The sequence below is a fragment of the Xenia sp. Carnegie-2017 genome, unplaced genomic scaffold, assembly GCF_021976095.1.
Source record: "Xenia sp. Carnegie-2017 unplaced genomic scaffold, XeniaSp_v1 HiC_scaffold_23, whole genome shotgun sequence".
Classification (NCBI taxonomy): domain Eukaryota; kingdom Metazoa; phylum Cnidaria; class Anthozoa; order Malacalcyonacea; family Xeniidae; genus Xenia; species Xenia sp. Carnegie-2017.
Genome location: NW_025813486.1, coordinates 4262177 through 4276573, shown reverse-complemented (window position 1 = coordinate 4276573; position 14397 = coordinate 4262177). Strand labels below are relative to the sequence as shown.

Sequence of the window (14397 nt, the reverse complement as noted above, 5' to 3'; positions counted from 1 at the left end):
TCATCATCATCATCAGCCGTTCACGCCACTGCTGGCAGATGGCCTCCACAACTTCTTCCACTATATTCGGTCTTTAGCTCTCCTCATCCAGGTCTTTCCAGTTTCCTCTTCGATCTCGTCTCTCCATCTTCTCTTTGGCTTTCCTCTTCCTCTGGTGCAGTTTCTTGGGTACCATTCTGTTGTCAATTTGGCCCATCTGTTGTTTTCCATTCTTGCCACATGTCCTGCCCATCTGCCTTTCATTTCTTTTGCTGTTTGGATGACATCTTTCACCCTAGTTCTCTCTCTGATTACTTCATTCCTGATCTTGTCTTTTAGCTTGATATTTAGTATGCTCCTCTCCATGCTCCTTTGTGTGACTGCCAGCTTCCTTGATTGGTGTTTTGTAAGCGCCCATGTTTCTGCTCCGTATGTCATAGATGGTAAAATGACAGTGTCCATTATTTTCCTCTTCAAACTGTTTGGGATGTTCTTCTCCTTCAGAAAGTGACTGTATTGCCAGCATCTTCTCCATCCGACATTGATTCTTTGATTGACCTCAACACTGATTTCATTTCTTGATGTTAACATTTTTCCAAGGTATTTGTACTCCTCCACCTCCTCCAACTTCTCTCGGTCAACTGTGATCCCTCTTCTTTGCTTCCTCCTTGCGATGTCATTGCACATGATATTGGTTTTTTCTTATTCATTTTCATACCATCTTTCTTTCCTTCTTCATTCAGTTTCGTCAAAAGTTCTTGGAGATCTTCCTCTTTGTTTGCAAACAAGATGATGTCATCTGCGAATCTTAAGTTGTTCATTACTCTTCCGTTGATGTTGATGCCTTTTTCCAATGGTATTCTTTTGAAGATCTCTTCAATGGCAGCAGTGATGTTTCCTTGGCGGACACCTTTCTTTATCTTGATCTTTTTGCTCAGCTTCTCTGTTCTTATTTGCGCTGTGCCTTCTCTGTATGTTTCCTTTATGCTGTTTATGATCTTTCCTGGTACTCCGTGTTTCTCAAGTTATTGGAATACTGGGGCATGCTTGATGGAATCGAATGCCTTTTCGTAATCTACAAATGCCATGAACAGTGGTTGTTGGTACTCGTTGGTTTTCTCGAGTATTTGTCCTGTAGCATGCAGGTGGTCTGCAGTGGAGAGTCCTTTCCTGTATGCTGCTTGCTCTGGGGGTTGATGTTCATACAGAGTGCCACTGATTCTGTTCTTGATGATTTTCATGAACAACTTGTAGATGTGGGATAGCAAACTGATAGGGCGGTAGTTTGCAGGATCTTTCTTGTCTCCCTTTTTGAAGAGTAGAATAATGATGGCGTTCTTCCACTTTTTTGGCACTTTTTCCGTCTCAATGGCTTTGTTGTAAAGATGCTGAAGTTTTTCCATTAGGATGTCACCTCCGGCCTTTATCATCTCTATCACCACAAGATCTTCACCGGGTGATTTTCCATTTTTCATCTGATGGATTGCCTTCTCCACTTCGCATTTCATGATTACTGGAGTCTCTTCTGCTGGTCTCAACTGAATGTTTTGGGAGGGATTTTCGTACAGTGCCTGGTAGAATTCTGCACATCTCTCGAGGATTCTTTTCTGTCTGTTGTTACCTTTCCATCCTTCTCCTTCAGTGCTTGAATCAGAGCCTTCTTTCCATCTCCTGTTGTGCTCTTTTTCAACCCTTTGCAACTTTCAACTGCTTCTCTGATTCTCTTGGTGTTTGCTTCTCTCATGGAGAGGAGCATACTAAATATCAAGCTAAAAGACAAGATCAGGAATGAAGTAATCAGAGAGAGAACTAGGGTGAAAGATGTCATCCAAACAGCAAAAGAAATGAAAGGCAGATGGGCAGGACATGTGGCAAGAATGGAAAACAACAGATGGGCCAAATTGACAACAGAATGGTACCCAAGAAACTGCACCAGAGGAAGAGGAAAGCCAAAGAGAAGATGGAGAGACGAGATCGAAGAGGAAACTGGAAAGACCTGGATGAGGAGAGCTAAAGACCGAATATAGTGGAAGAAGTTGTGGAGGCCATCTGCCAGCAGTGGCGTGAACGGCTGATGATGATGATGATGATGATGACGTGTTAAGAAAGCGGAAACGGGCAAGAGCGTAGTAACTAAAATCTGCCAAAAGTCACGTTCAATTCTCTATTCATCGTCGAAGAAAAGTAACTTCATATAGGTTCAGAATGCAAGAGGAACATTTTCAGAAAAATTGAAATCGTTAATCGATATTCTGATCGTGTCAACAACGTAAAAAAAATGCGATAGAAAGAAAAATACTGTGGTAAATAATAGCCGTTTTCTAATTATAAGATAATTTTCTATCATTTGTTTTTTGTGCCACCTCCAGATTTTGGATATGTTATAGACAATAAGAATATCTACAATATGGCAAAGTTTAAAAAATTCTACCGTGTAGTTTTTTATTTATAAGGCTTTGTTTGTTAAAGAACAGGAATTCTTAACTTAAATATGCAATGTCATGCACGTTGCATGATAAAATCGTTATTTTTTTACAACGAAGTCGTCAAAAGAAAAACACCACGCTATTAAACAACAACAACATCTCGAATTCTTTTATTTTCAACAACACTCCCCCCTTTTGTGATAATCCCAAAATGTCAATCACGTGAAATGGACGCGCTACGTCACAACAAAACAAAATAAAAACAACTGTTCATCACATGCAAGATTATATTACGCGCATTCGTGTCATCCGACTTTGTCGATGATTTTCTACAATTTATTTTTGTGCCACCTCCAGATTTTGGATATATTTTAGACAGTAAGAATATCTACAATATGGCCAAATTTAAAAAAATTCTACTGTGTAGTTTTTTATTTACAGGTCTTTGTTTTCAATGACTTGAAATTCTCAACCTTATTTTATAAGATTATATTACGCGCATCCGTGTCATCCGATTTTGTCGATGATTTTCTACAACTTATTTTTTGTGCCACCTCCAGATTTTGGATATGTTTTAGACAGTAAGAATATCTACAATATGGCCAAATTTAAAAAAATTCTACCGTGTAGTTTTTTAACTATAGAGCTGTTTGTCGAATGTGGTGCCAACTTCACAGTTAATACCAGAGTACATTCTCAAGGAATTTTATTTCTTTTATTTTTTGTGCCACCTCCAGATTTTGGATATGTTATAGACAATATAATTATCTATATTCTGGCCAAGTTTAAAAAATTCTACCGTGTAGTTTTTATTTACAGGCTTTGTTTTCAATGACTTGAAATTCTCAACTTATTTTATAAGATTATATTACGCGCATTCGTGTCATCCGACTTTGTCGATGATTTTCTACAACTTATTTTTGTGCCACCTCCAGATTTTGGATATATTTTAGACAATAAGAATATCTACAATATGGCCAAGTTTAAAAAAATTCTACCGTGTAGTTTTTTATTTATAGGCCTTTGTTTGTTAAAGAACAGGAATTCTTAACTTAAATATGCAAGATTATATTACGCGCATTCGTGTCATCCGACTTTGTCGATGATTTTCTATACCTTATTTTTTTGTGCCACCTCCAGATTTTGGATATATTTTAGACAATATAATTATCTATATTCTGGCCAAGTTTAAAAAAATTCTACCGTGTAGTTTTTATTTATAAGGCTTTGTTTGTTAAAGAACCGGAATTCTTAACTTAAATATGCAAGATTATATTTCGCGCATTCGTGTCATCCGACTTTGTCGATGATTTTCTACAACTTATTTTTTTGTGCCACCTCCAGATTTTGGATATATTTTAGACAATATAATTATCTATATTCTGGCCAAGTTTAAAAAAATTCTACCGTGTAGTTTTTTATTTACAGGCCCTTGTTTTGCAATGACTTGAAATTCTCAACCTAATTATATAAGATTATATTACGCGCATCCGTGTCATCCGACTTTGTCGATGATTTTCTACAACTTATTTTTTTGTGCCACCTCCAGATTTTGGATATATTTTATACACTATAATTATCTATATTCTGGCCAAGTTCTAAAAAATTCTACCGTGCAGTTTTATTTATAGGCCTTTGTTTGAAAAATTACATGGATATAAGAAGTTAATTATATAAGATTATATTACGCGCATCCGTGTCATCCGACTTTGTCGATGATTTTCTACAACTTATTTTTTTGTGCCACCTCCAGATTTTGGATATATTTTAGACAATATAATTATCTATATTCTGGCCAAGTTTAAAAAAATTCTACCGTGTAGTTTTTAAATTATAGGCTAATTAAGAGAAATGGAAAGTACACTGTAATATAAATCTTAGTGTTTTCTTCAATTTCTTGACTTTTATACATTTATTGTGATGGTTAAGGACTGTAAAATAGTAATAAACAGTTAAGAATTGTTTTTTACTGTTGTATTTGATGGAAAACGTGTTTTAAAGACGATTTTTCGATTTATCATTTTGAATGATAAATTTTAGTTGAATGTGGTGTGGAATGTTGTGATGAATGTTGTGTTGAATGTCGTGCCCAATGTGGTGCCAATTTCACGGTAGTGATATAAAGGTTGCTGCTATCAATTCAACTTACTGCTTTTTTAGGAGGGAAATACTTTCTGATAAAAAGCCTTTGCTCAAATGTTGTTCTTTCTTCTACATAGCAATAGTTCAATTACAATACTAACAATAAGGATGTGTCTATTTCCCAGATTTTAACTTGTTTACTCTTAAATACATGTAGTAATACATTAAGCCAAACTTTGCATAAGGTCGTTTCCTTATAATTTCAGGCATGCTACTGCTTCCAATTGAAAATTATTATTTTTTAATAGTTGTTAAATAGTCATCCATTATTTTGTATAAACAGATAGTAAAGATTATTTGCTCAAGACAATGAGAAAAGAAGAAACGTTCTCTATAAATACTGGCAAAGGGTGTCGCAAAAGAATTCACAAAGCAAAGTTTACAATTGAAGGTGATAGTGAATCAGATGATGTGGTGAGTTTCCCGAAATATTACATTGACCACATTTTGTTTAAATGGTGTTTACTGCATGTTTATCAATTATTGCTGCCATCATCTATAGTTAACACTCATGTCACTAATGTGATGATGCATTCATGGAAATTTGTTAAGTACTCCATATGGTATTCATGATTCAAATGTTATTAGCTACTAATTCTATGTTCGAAGGTCTGCATTGCTGAACAAGGCTATGAGCCTAAGAATTTAAATGAGAAGTAGTAGCTAATAACAAACTTTTCAAACAACATGTATAAAATTTTGTATTGTTGTTCTTGTTACCAGCAGGAGCACAGTATTCCTAAAAAGCTAAAGGCATCCAGGGCAAAGAAAACAGAGGCTTGCTGCTCAGCCAGTTTTGCTTCACTTATAAAAGAGTGATTAACCAAGGTATGTACTATACACAATGATAACACCAATTATTCTTATCTCTAAATTATGCAATTTTATTTTTAATGAGGAATGCTAGGGAATTACGGTAATTTTTCAGAATAAAATTTGGATGTTGTTTGGTTAAATGCTAAAAAAGTTAATACTGTATGATATGTTCCCGTTAGTCATAAAATGCTGTTAATTTGAAATTCATTTCTTGTTTGTAAGGGAAAAATCTTTTAAAATACAAACATTGTACAGTGTAAGGCTTGTATAGGGCAATCATACAAAAGAATTTTCAATCAGTGTGGCTTATGAAATTAAAAAATTGAGATTTACATTATAATATATTGTACTTGTTGTTAGTAAAGTACACTTTAATAGTTTGTACTGAAAGGAAAATATTGTTAAATATTGCACTGTACAATGTTTGTATTTAAGAACTATTGCCTAAGTTCTTGTTGATTATTTAGGAGAGTCAGTCAGATGAAGGTAGTGCACTTTGCAATGATAAATGCAAGTATAAAAAAGAAGCCTTGGAACTCAAAGAGAGGGTAAAAATGCTGAAAAATCAGATGAAAAGACTTAATGAGCAAATTGACAATGGCAATGGTAAGCTCGAGGAAAATTTACTTCATTTGTATTTTCAAATCAATGCTTTCTCTGCTTTTCAGTTTTGTCTTCCAAAATGGAGAAATTTGTAAATTGCTTGTTCTATTCAGTATATTTTGGATTTGAAATTTAGTATTTGGGTGAAAAGCAACAACTCAATATTACGTAGTGTCATCAACCTTTAGAAGGTTATGATACATCGTTTTAAATTTATAGATTTAGAACTTAATGTTTGTAAATGTAGATCGTCCAGGTTGGTATAGTCCTGAGAAGGACTGTTTTTGTTGTTGTTTTGACTGACGACGTTTCGACAACCTTAGCGGTAGTCATCTTCAGAGTCAAATGAGGAGTAAACGTCAGGTTAGCCGTATTTGTTATCTGGGTCTTACGTCATTGTATTGTGTGTACAGGAAATGTGAAATAGCGTATCAAAGAGACTTGTCAGAGACAACCAAAGACGAGATCAGAAGCAGGATAGCCTCCACTTTAAAATCGTCCTCTATACGTGACAACAACTTGACAAAGGACGAACAACAAGCACTCAAACGACTAAAACACGACAACAACATCGTCATTTTACCAGCAGACAAAGGACGCGTGACTGTGGTCATGAACAGGAATGATTACTTCAACAAAACGAGACCCAACACCATCACTAGTACGCAAACTAAACAGCAAGATCTTCTCGATGAGAAAATCTAACATTATATCTGAACGTATTTACTATCGACTTAGATGTTCAGTACCACGACCACCCAGACTATACGGACTACCAAAACTTCACAAACCACAAATACCCATGCGACCAATTGTATCATTCTGTGGTTCGCCTACTTACGAACTCTCAAAGTACTTGACTGACATACTGCAACCACTTACAAACAAATCCAAACACAAGCTGCAATCCACTGAAACTTTCATTAAAAAACTGAGCACTGTACAAATACCGGACAACTATATACTAGTGTCTTTTGATGTGAAATCACTGTTCACCAGTATTCCACTTAATCTGACACTTACTTGTACAAAATTCCTCATTACAAACACCACGGACGTACTGCCATTACCGACAGAAGACATTATGGAGCTACTGGAGCTCTGCCTTACCTCCACTTACTTCCAGTACAAAGGTACACACTACAAACAATTACATGGAACAGCAATGGGCTCACCCGTTTCTGTTGTAGTTGCTGAAATTGTAATGCAATCTATAGAGGAACGGGCGCTCACGACTTACAAACATGCACTACCTTTTTGGTTTCGCTACGTAGATGACACAATCACAGCACTACATGCAGACGAGATTGATGACTTTCACACTCACATCAACAAACACAACAGCCAAATACAATTTACCAAAGATGTTGAAGAAAACGGTTCCTTTTCTCGACTGTTTGGTAAAACATGACAATCAAAAACTGCGAACAACAGTTTATCGCAAGCCAACACATGCTGACAAGGGATTATGTGCTTTGTTATAATAGTTTCTTTGTAGAAACTATTATAACAAAGCACATAATCCCTTTTTTCCATGAAGCCCATGGATGCTTTCGTTCATGATGAAAGAGTCATATTGTATAAGGAGGCTAGCGTTCATCACGAGAGAGCTATGAGAAAGTTACATTGTAAAAGGTAAAAAGTAAAATCGTATAAACATGCTTAGAGTTTGTTTAAATTTTAATTCAAAAAGGCAGAAATTGTTTGAACCTTTGAAGTATCCTTGGACGTTCTAGTTTCTTTAATGAGAAGAATTCTTGTAAAGAAAAAGACAAATTTTGAAAACAAAAAAATCCCGTTTTCGGTCCGTGCCTCCCTATACCCGTGATAGTTGGGCACTAGAGCGTCGCATGTTAACTAAGAGAACCACATAATCCTTGTTTGTTTGCCATGAAGCATATGGATGGTTTGCTCGTGATACATGAGAAACATTTAATGGGAGAGTTAAATCCGAAAGATATAAACCGATAAAAATGGTATAAAACATTTTTAAGGTTGTCTTTAATTATAATTGTCACATAAAGACAGGGTCATAAGAAGTTAATTGAAACGTTGCTTGGTTTTTTTATGAGAGGAAAACAAATAGACAAAATTCGAAAGCAAAAAAAACCCGTTTTCGGTCCATGCTTCCCGATACCTCCTTAAGCTCAAGGCACTAGAACGCCGCATGTTAACGTTTCGGTTAGAGATTTCGGCCCCTCCACGCTATCCTACTTGAGAGATGCCAATAGCAAGCTTCCGCCCATCAGACCCTGAGATCAACTGCGATAGGCTTTGCTCAAGATACGCAGGGAGAGTGCGGTCGCCACCGAAGTTTGGGCCCCTAAGACACTGCATACTATATCGCACCCAGCTTCCACTGCTAGTTGACATCTATTATATGAAGTTTTAGCTTTATTTATATATAGCAAAATTTTAAGGCGTACGAAAGTTGTGGGATGATTGTTATCGTAACTGCGCATGCGCAGATGATTTCTTCGATAATTTGCGACTAAGTGAGTTAGTTGACACAAATGTAGTGCAAATACGTATAGTTGGTCGTTGTCATGACTTTGAACAACTACTCGAGTGGACTGCGCATGCTCGAGCACATGCGCAGATGATTTCTCTATTAAATTGTTACTAAGCATGCTATTTACTTCAAAATTGGTGCTAGTAGATGCAGTTCGTCGTTGCCACGACCATGAACTTGTGTATCTCGTCAAGTTTATTGCGCATGCTCAAGCAGAATGCGCATGCGCAGATGATTTTCGTTAAAACTTGTGACTGAGCGAGCTAATTACTTTAAAATCGGTACTAGTACATCCAGTTGGTCGTTACCATGAGCTTAGAGAGTTTGTGGTGTTAACAACACATGCTCAGATTCTCAATTAATTTGTGACAGAGCGAGCTCTGAAATTGGTGCTTGTAAATGCGATGAGCAAGTTTTCAATCAAATATTTTTGGAATGCACTATGTCTTCTTAATCTAGTTTTGACAAATGCATATGAAACTCATCAACACTTTGTTACGGCACTCGTATTATCCGTGACAACGTTAAAAATGTTTTTTTATTTTTCTCTATAACTTAATGCTTGTATATTGCATGTCATATTCAAGCTTTCCTTTGATTTGACGGAAAATGGTTTTTATTCACTCTTACACCTTCTGCCTTTATAATTATTCGATCTGTATTTCTAAAATAATATTTACAAATGCCCGAAGAGAATCTTTTTATTTTATTGGCTCTCTTCTACGAAAACAATACTATGTCCGACCATTTGATTGTACGCATTTTCTAATTTGATCTCGTTTTTTGACACGTGTGTTTACCATCGGAAAGATGGATTGCTTAAATTTACCTAGTTGCTTAGTCTAATTCGATCCATTGTTATCCTGTAATGTATACCCCTGTGAAACACCAATGACCATACGTATTGTGTCTTCTATAACCTCTATTCTTGTTCTCCACTTCATCATGTATCCATATTTGTTCTATTTTAGGTATCAGCTCAACACAACCCTTGTTTGAAGTTCCTAAATACTTGATCTACTCAAGAAAGATCTCTGGTGGTAACATGTTAGGTATGGCTAGTGATTGATCATCGTCATTTGAGCCTTGTGACACCAGTTCAGTTGACGTTAATTGTCCTGAAGACGTTGAAGAGGTTGCTAGTAAAGCGTCGCCCAAACCAGAAGTTAGTTTTCATGGTATGCTAACGGATTACGCGAACGTTGTTAGCAAGAAGTTCATATCAAATATTTATGGTCTCGTTCCATCGTCTTCTGAGAAGGTTTCATGTTCATCCTGTATCTTTCTCCAATGTTACAAATGCTTAGTTTTTTATGTTTTTTGAAATTGTCGTTTTAATGACTATTATTTTAGAGCATATACATTGAAGAATCTAGTGGTAGTACAGGTATTTTTAACATTTTTTTTGTTGAAAAACTCTGTAGTTTCAATTCTTCAAAATTTCTCATCTTAATTTTCATCTTTAGTTTAGAATCCTTTCGATACGAGGAATCCTCGGGATTTGTGGTACTTTATACGATATATTGAATTTAAGTTTTGTAGCTTTAATAACACTTATCTGTCCATCGTAACTTTGCTATAATTCTATGGATAAATTATGTTTTTATACTTAATAGATTATTGGTAATCCTACTTCACCTGAAGATGTTCAGCAAGAACGACGTATGAAGATACTGTCGTTAATTAACAATATAGCCCGGGAAAAAGGGTTAGATGGCCAAAATTATAAATGTAATGGTTGTTCCAGACCAATTGGAATGGGTATGATCAATCAATTCTCGACTTGTTATTTCCATAATAACTCAAATATATTTATTTTCAAATATCTTAGCTTATTAAATCTTATCTTTGTAGAAACTATTATAACAAAGCACATAATCCCTTTTTTCCATGAAGCCCATGGATGCTTTCGTTCATGATGAAAGAGTCATATTGTATAAGGAGGCTCGCGTTCATCACGAGAGAGCTATGAGAAAGTTACATTGTAAAAAGTAAGAACGTATAAACATGCTTAGAGTTTGTTTAAATTTTAATTCAAAAAGGCAGAAATTGTTTGAACCTTTGAAGTATCCTTGGACGTTCTAGTTTCTTTAATGAGAAGAATTCTTGTAAAGAAAAAGACAAATTTTGAAAACAAAAAAATCCCGTTTTCGGTCCGTGCCTCCCGATACCCGTGATAGTTGAGCACTAGAGCGTCGCATGTTAACTAAGAGAACCACATAATCCTTGTTTGTTTGCCATGAAGCATATGGATGGTTTGCTCGTGATACATGAGAAACAGTAAATGGAAGAGTTAAATCAGAAAGATATAAAGCGATAAAAATGGTATAAAACATTTTTAAGGTTGTCTTTAATTATAATTGTCACATAAAGACAGGGTCATAAGAAGTTAATTGAAACATTGCTTGGTTTTTTTATGGGAGGAAAACAAAAAGACAAAATTCGAAAGCAAAAAAACCCCGTTTTCGGTCCATGCTTCCTGATACCTCCTTAAGCTCAAGGCACTAGAACGCCGCATGTTAACGTTTCGGTTAGAGATTTCGGCCCCTCCACGCTATCCTACTTGAGAGATGTCAATAGCAAGCTTCCGCCCATCAGACCCTGAGATCACTTGCGATAGGCTTTGCTCAGGATACGCAGGGAGAGTGCGGTCGCCACCTCCTAAGTGTGGGCCCCTAAGCCACTGCATACTATATTGCACCCAGCTTCCACTGCTAGTTGACATCTACTATATGAAGTTTTAGCCTTATATATATATAGCAAAATTTTAAGGCGTACGAAAGTTGTGGGATGATTGTTATTATTACTGCGCATGCGCAGATGATTTCTTCGATAATTTGCGACTAAGTGAGTTAATTGACACAAATGTAGTACAAATACGTATAGTTGATCGTTGTCATGACTATGAACAACTACTCGAGTGGACTGCGCATGCTCGCGCGCATGCACAGATGATTTCTCTATTAAATTGTTACTAAGCATGCTATTTACTTCAAAATTGGTGCTTGTACATGCAGTTCGTCGTTGCGACGACTATAAACTTGTGTATCTCGTCAAGTTTATTGCGCATGCTCAAGCAGACTGCGCATGCGCAGATGATTTTCGTTAAAACTTGTGACTGAGCGAGCTAATTACTCCAAAATCGGTACTAGTACATCCAGTTGGTCGTTACCATGAGCTTGGAGAGTTTGTGGTGTTAACAACACATGCTCAGATTCTCAATTAATTTGTGACAGAGCGAGCTCTGAAATTGGTGCTTGTAAATGCGCTGAGCAAGTTTTCAATCATATATTTTTGGAATGCTCTTTGTCTTCTTAATCTAGTTTTGACAAATGCATATGAAACTCTTCAACACTTTGTTACGGCACTCGTAATATCCGTGACAACGTTAAAATGTTTTTATTTTTCTCTATAACTTAATGCCTGTATATTGCATGTCATATTCAAGCTTTCCTTTGATTTGACGGAAAATGGTTTTTATTCACTCTTACACCTTCTGCCTTTATAATTATTCGATCTGTATTTCTAAAATAATATTTACAAATGCCCGAAGAGAATCTTTTTATTTTATTGGCTCTCTTCTACGAAAACAATACTATGTCCGACCATTTGATTGCACGAATTTTGTAATTTGATCACGTTTTTTTGACACGTGTGTTTACCATCGGAAAGATGGATTGCTTAAATGTACCTAGTTGCTTAGTCTAATTCGATCCATTGTTATCCTGTAATGTATACCCCTGTGAAACACCAATGACTATACGTATTGTGTCTTCTATAACCTCTATTCTTGTTCTCCACTTCATCATGTATCCATATTTGTTCTATTTTAGGTGTCAGCTCAACACAACCCTTGTTTGAAGTTCCTAAAACCTTGATCTACCCAAGAAAGATCTCTGGTGGTAACATGTTAGGTATGGCTAGTGGTTGGTCATCGTCATTTGAGCCTTGTGACACCAGTTCAGTAGACGTTAATTGTCCTGAAGACGTTGAGGAGTTTTCTAGTAAAGCGTCGCCTAAACACATTGTTCATAGGGGCAATTATTGTTTATCAATCTGAACATTCAAATGAAGAACATAAATTGGAGCATGAATGCCATTTGCCTTCTCTTCAACCATACGTTAAGAAAAAAGCTCAAGCACTTTACATGCTTAAAGAGAAACGACGAAAGCAAATTGATGCCACATCTTGAAAAAATTCCTCAATTATTAAAGACCAACAAGACAAAAATCAACATGAATACTTTACAAGTTTTCCAATATTTTGTCGAAAGATTAAGACATTTTGGAAAATACGATCTTGCTTTTGAACTGTTGGATAAATTTAAATCCGAAGAATCTAGTTATGACAAATCTTGGTATTTTAATATTCTCGGTCTTTTATACTATGACACCGGGAAGTATAGCAAAGCTAAAAATCATCACGAAAAAGCTCTGAAAATTCAAAAACAATCTTTAGATCCAAATCATGTTGATATTGCTGGGTCTTTAAAAAATCTGGGTTTGGTGTTTTATGGAACTGGAAAATACGACAAAGCAATAGAGTTTTACGAAAATGCTCTAGCGATTCGAAAACAATCGTTATGTCCAAATCACGTTTATGTCGCTGCGTCTTTAAACAATCTTGGTAATGTACTTGAAAAAACTGGAAAATAAAACAAAGCTCTAGAGGTTCACGAAAAAGCTCTGGAAATTCAAAAAAAGTCGTTAGGTCCAAATCACGTGGATGTCGCTGCGTCTTTAAACAGTCTTGGTATGGTGTTTGATAAAACTGGAAACTACGAAAAAGCCATAGAGGTTCACGAAAAAGCTCTGGAATTTCGAAAACAATCGCTAGGCCCAAATCATGTTGATGTCGCTGAGTGTTTATACAATCTTGCTGAGGTGTATACTCAAACTGAAAACTACGACAAAGCTGTAGAGTTTCATGAAAAAGCTCTTGAAATAAAAAAACAATCGTTAGGTCCAAATCATGTTGATGTCGCTGAGTGTTTTGACAATCTTGCTGCGGTGTATTCTGAAACTGAAAACTACTTCAAAGCTATAGATTTTTACGAAAAAGCTCTGGAAATTCGAAAACAATCGTTAGGTCCAAGTCATGTTGATGTCGCTACGTCTTTAAATAATCTTGGTTCGGTGTATGATAAAACTGGAAACTACGACAAAGCTAAAGAGTTTTACGAAAAAGCTCTGGAAATTCGAAAACAATCGTTAGGTCCAAATCATGTTGATGTCGCTGCGTCTTTAAACAACTTTGATTTGGTGTTATATGAAACTGGAAACTACGACAAAGCTATAGAGTTTTACGAAAAAGCTCTGGAAATTCAAAAACAATTGTTAGGTCCAAATCATGTTGGTGTTGCTGCGTCTTTACACAATCTTGCTTTGGTGTTTGATAAAACTGGAAACTACGACAAAGCAATAGAATTTTACAAAAAAGCTCTGGAAATTCGCAAAAAAACGTTAGGAACTAGTCATGTTGATGTCGCTAAATCTTTTAAAAAATCTAGGTGTGATGTATTATGAAACTCGGGAATATAACAAAGCTTTAGAGTTATACTTTAGTAGCTACGTGTTTCAAAGAAAATTGTGCCTTCCAAATTATGTTAAACCTATTTTTAAGTCAACTCCCCTCTCCCTGAAAAGGAATTTTTGGTACTGAACAAAACGTTTGCAGTTTACATTTTGTGAGGTAAAATGAACCTAAAGATGCAATGGTCCTTTTCTATACATAGTTTCACAGATATCTAGTCAAAAAACTTGCTCTACATCCAGGAATCATCCTAACTAGAACTTATAGCTGCCCTGAATCTGACATTTTCCTTTAGACTTTATTTCTAAAGAAAATTGTTTTTATGTTATAACCAAGTAGTAATTTTTGTTGTATGATCCACGTTGATGGATAGGATTCGAAGTGAA

At 35.8% G+C, this 14397-nt stretch overlaps 1 protein-coding gene and 1 long non-coding RNA gene across 2 annotated transcripts; both read left to right on the top strand.

Annotated features, from left to right (window-relative positions):
• The first annotated feature begins 9508 nt into the window (after nucleotides 1-9508).
• On the top strand, nucleotides 9509-9966 carry LOC124448216. Its single transcript, XR_006948983.1, has 3 exons — nucleotides 9509-9739; nucleotides 9832-9865; nucleotides 9945-9966. It is a non-coding gene; the product is annotated as an uncharacterized LOC124448216 (long non-coding RNA).
• A 2857-nt stretch (nucleotides 9967-12823) lies between these two features.
• Nucleotides 12824-14082, top strand: LOC124448227 (kinesin light chain 3-like). Its single transcript, XM_046999223.1, has 2 exons — nucleotides 12824-12836; nucleotides 13316-14082. Exons 1-2 carry the CDS (start codon nucleotides 12824-12826, stop codon nucleotides 14002-14004), a joined length of 702 nt encoding a protein of 233 aa, XP_046855179.1. The 3' UTR covers nucleotides 14005-14082.
• Nucleotides 14083-14397: the final 315 nt, after the last annotated feature.